Consider the following 3,412-nt stretch of genomic DNA (forward strand, 5'->3'; position numbering starts at 1 on the left):
AATTTTTAAAGTGATTCAATTTTTTCAAATTATTTTTTTCCTCAATATTGGGTGAGTTTATAGTTTAGAGAATATATTTTTGATTCTTTTCTCTCTTTTTCCTTTCTTTCTTATATGTTTTATTCTAAATCATTATTATTATTCATTTTTTTTCTAATAAAAACAAATGGTTACCGCTCAACGTGGTTGGCGGGAAATATGATATTTAATAATAAATATGAAAAAGCAGAGGAAAATGTGAGGTAAATAAAATAAACCCCACTGAAAAAGGACGGATAAATTAATATATATTTTTTTTGAATAAATTTTTATTATTGAAAGGAATATTAAATTCGCAAAGTAGAAGGAGGGAGTAAGAAAAAAATATACAGAGTTGATTTCTAGTACTAAATTTGGTATTTTGAGACTACTCTGGGTTTGAAAAGAAAACTATTGTAATATAAATTCAGCTTGATAATGGAATAAGTATTATTAATATATATATGTATATATATATTTTCCCCTTCTTCTTTTTATCTTATTTAAATAGTAATATTCTTGAACAAGTTTAATTTCTGTATAAAGTTAATAATTAATATTAAGAGTGGTCTTGAATTAAAGCTAATACAAGATATTTTTAATTTTACATCGCAATAATCAGATTTAAAAAAAAGCTTCATTTTAATAAAAAAAATAAAATAAAATAAATTACAATATTTATATTTTAATGAAAAATTTAATATGAGTACTTTTTTAAGAGGTCAATCTCAGATTATGGGAATCAAACCATTATTCCCGGTAAAACCGTTACTATCAATTTCTTCACCAGATTTTGAGCAAATTTGGAAAGAGGTAAAATGGGATACAAAAAGAGTAAATAACACATTAGATTTGTTTTCAAGATTTTGCAAGGATGATTTAGATATTTTACCATATGACTCTACTTCCAATGATATTAATTCAAATAGCGAAGGAGGAATAAACCATTCACAGTTAATGTCAAACCATAGACTAATGGCATTATTAAAGTCAATAGCTATAGTTGGTACAGATAGTGATGATTTTAATAACATGGACTTTTTCACAAGAAATGACTTATGCGTAATAATGACAGGAATTCCTTATATTGATAAAAAGAATTTTCTAAGGTTAATGTGTCTTTTAGACAGATCTACTCCTCACACAACTACTTCACCAGCTGGAATTTCAAGATTAAAGTTGGTTTTTTCTTATTATGATTGGGGTTGGAAAGGGTATCTGGATGAGTTTGATTGGAAGAGATTAAGAAGTGATATTTTAAATTTGACTTATTATGGAAAGTTATATGATACAAATAATAACCATGATTTAAAATCTAGATTAAATGGAACAAACAAAAAAGGAGGCCCAATGCCAGAAACTTTAGAGGAAGGACTTAAACAACTTAGTCAAGAAATATCTATTAGATCCTTAAAAAGTACCAATAATGGATCAAAACTTTTAAAGAATGATAGTGTACATATTTCTATTAATGCTAGTAGTACTAGTAATATGAATAGTAATGGTGGCCATTCAGAATATAGCTATTTTGATAATAATCATCATAATTTTACTGCATCAGTTCCTTATTCAGTTCAAAACAGTGATTTAATCATTGATTTCCCACTTTTTATTAAATTGGTTGAATATAGAATAATTAAAGGAACGTCACAAATCTTACGTATTGAACTTCCTGGTAGAGATCAAGAAGAATTTATTGCTAGAAGCATCTTAATGAATGGTGGGAGTATTTTCTTAGATAATTATAAGAATGATAATGCTCATTATTCCCCTGATAAGTCTAGTAAAGCTTCTATATATAATCCAATTTCATCTTCAGCACAAAATATTAAATCTGAAATGAACTCACCATCAAAAATTAACAACGTTGAAAATGAAGAATTAGATAATATTGAAAAGAAAAAACAAATCATTACTGAACAAATCCAAGAACTAGATAATGAATTAAATAGTCTCAAGATTTCCATAAAAAATTCACATCTTCCATCAAACACCTTAGGTATTGATATTTCAAATTTGAATGGAGATGCTACTTCAAAGAGTGCAATGGAATCCATTTTTGGGCCTCCCCCTGAAGATTTACATGGAATTTTCTGTGATCAGCCCAATGATCAACAAGATTTGGCATTTTCCTCTATTGTAGTTCCTTCTTCTTCCACACCAATTAGGAAGTCAAGATCAATAAGATCAAATGCAATTCCCATAACTCCTGTTACAAAAAATGATTCAATCTCAGAACACGCCCATGACTCTAATTCTTTCATTGTTGAAAGTAGTAACACAAATGACTTTCCAAATAATGTTAATAATACAGAACTTGCGGGCCCGCCTATTTTACTTTAGCATAATATTTAATTTTGCTTGTATACAAAATATATTTGAAGATGATAATGATAAATTAATAGTAATATGAACCCTAAATTGAACTAGAATAATAATTATTTTAGGTTATACCGTTATTTAAGTTAACTTTTTTTTTGTATTTATTTATTAATAAATAAGTGACAGTAAATATATTTGAAACCAACTCATATACAGCAATACTTTTGTTTCTTTGTTTATTGCATGCAAAGTAAAAATAATTGTGGGAGCTTTGCCGCGCATTTAATTAAAATATTAGTAATAATAGTTAATTCATTCAATAACATTGTAATATATTGGATGAATTTGTAGTTATATTGAAGATTAAATTTGAATTTAGTTCATATGATTGTTTTTCAATATATCTAAGCTGATTAAGGTGGTGTATATTTATATATACATATTTATGCAAATTGAGTTTGTAATCTTGTGCAATAATATAATACTTTGAAAAAAAAATTACTATTACTATATGGCAAGTTGATTTCTCGAGAAAAGCTACTATGAATGAAAGTATTGGAGAATTAACAACAATTCCGATTATATATTCGAAACAACACAAAGAAAGACTAGTTCTACTTGAATTCCAGGGATCTTTAAGTATATCTAAATTGAATACAGAAACTGGGGAAATGATTAATTCTGAAAACAATGACGATTTTAATGACACAGTTATTGGTCAATTAATTAACTTTGATAAAATCTCTCAGAGTTTAAAAAATCCTGAAATTGTTAATCGAATGGAATCTGCAATTCAATATTCTAAAAACAGCCCAATAGAACTTAAGGTGGGATCCACGGAACTCATTGGTACAGTAAATGGAGTAATTCTTTTCGCTAATGAAGATACGCAGTAATTCATTATCTCGCATTTTTCTTCGCTCAATAGTTATGTTAAAATCTCATTCTAGGTAGTGAGACGGCATTAAACGTTAAGCGTGTCTTTCTCGGTTACACGACATGGTCAAGCAAGAGATAAGAGTCTCTTGGATATGGCGGTATCGAGGCGCGTTTCTTGGTCTCCTCCCGAGGG

At 27.9% G+C, this 3,412-nt stretch overlaps 2 protein-coding genes across 2 annotated transcripts; both read left to right on the forward strand.

Moving 5' to 3' along the window:
- The first annotated feature begins 720 nt into the window (after positions 1 to 720).
- Chro.30421 (hypothetical protein) lies at positions 721 to 2,361 on the forward strand. The annotated part of the gene is made up of 1 exon (XM_660207.1): positions 721 to 2,361. One exon carries the CDS (start codon positions 721 to 723, stop codon positions 2,359 to 2,361), a length of 1,641 nt encoding a protein of 546 aa, XP_665299.1.
- A 521-nt stretch (positions 2,362 to 2,882) lies between these two features.
- On the forward strand, positions 2,883 to 3,236 carry Chro.30422 (hypothetical protein). Its single annotated transcript, XM_660208.1, has 1 exon — positions 2,883 to 3,236. The coding sequence occupies one exon, from the start codon at positions 2,883 to 2,885 to the stop codon at positions 3,234 to 3,236; it is 354 nt and encodes a 117-aa protein (XP_665300.1).
- The last annotated feature ends 176 nt before the right edge of the window (positions 3,237 to 3,412 follow it).

This window comes from Cryptosporidium hominis, assembly GCF_000006425.1.
Source record: "Cryptosporidium hominis TU502 chromosome 3 CHRO013158, whole genome shotgun sequence".
NCBI lineage: Eukaryota > Apicomplexa > Conoidasida > Eucoccidiorida > Cryptosporidiidae > Cryptosporidium > Cryptosporidium hominis.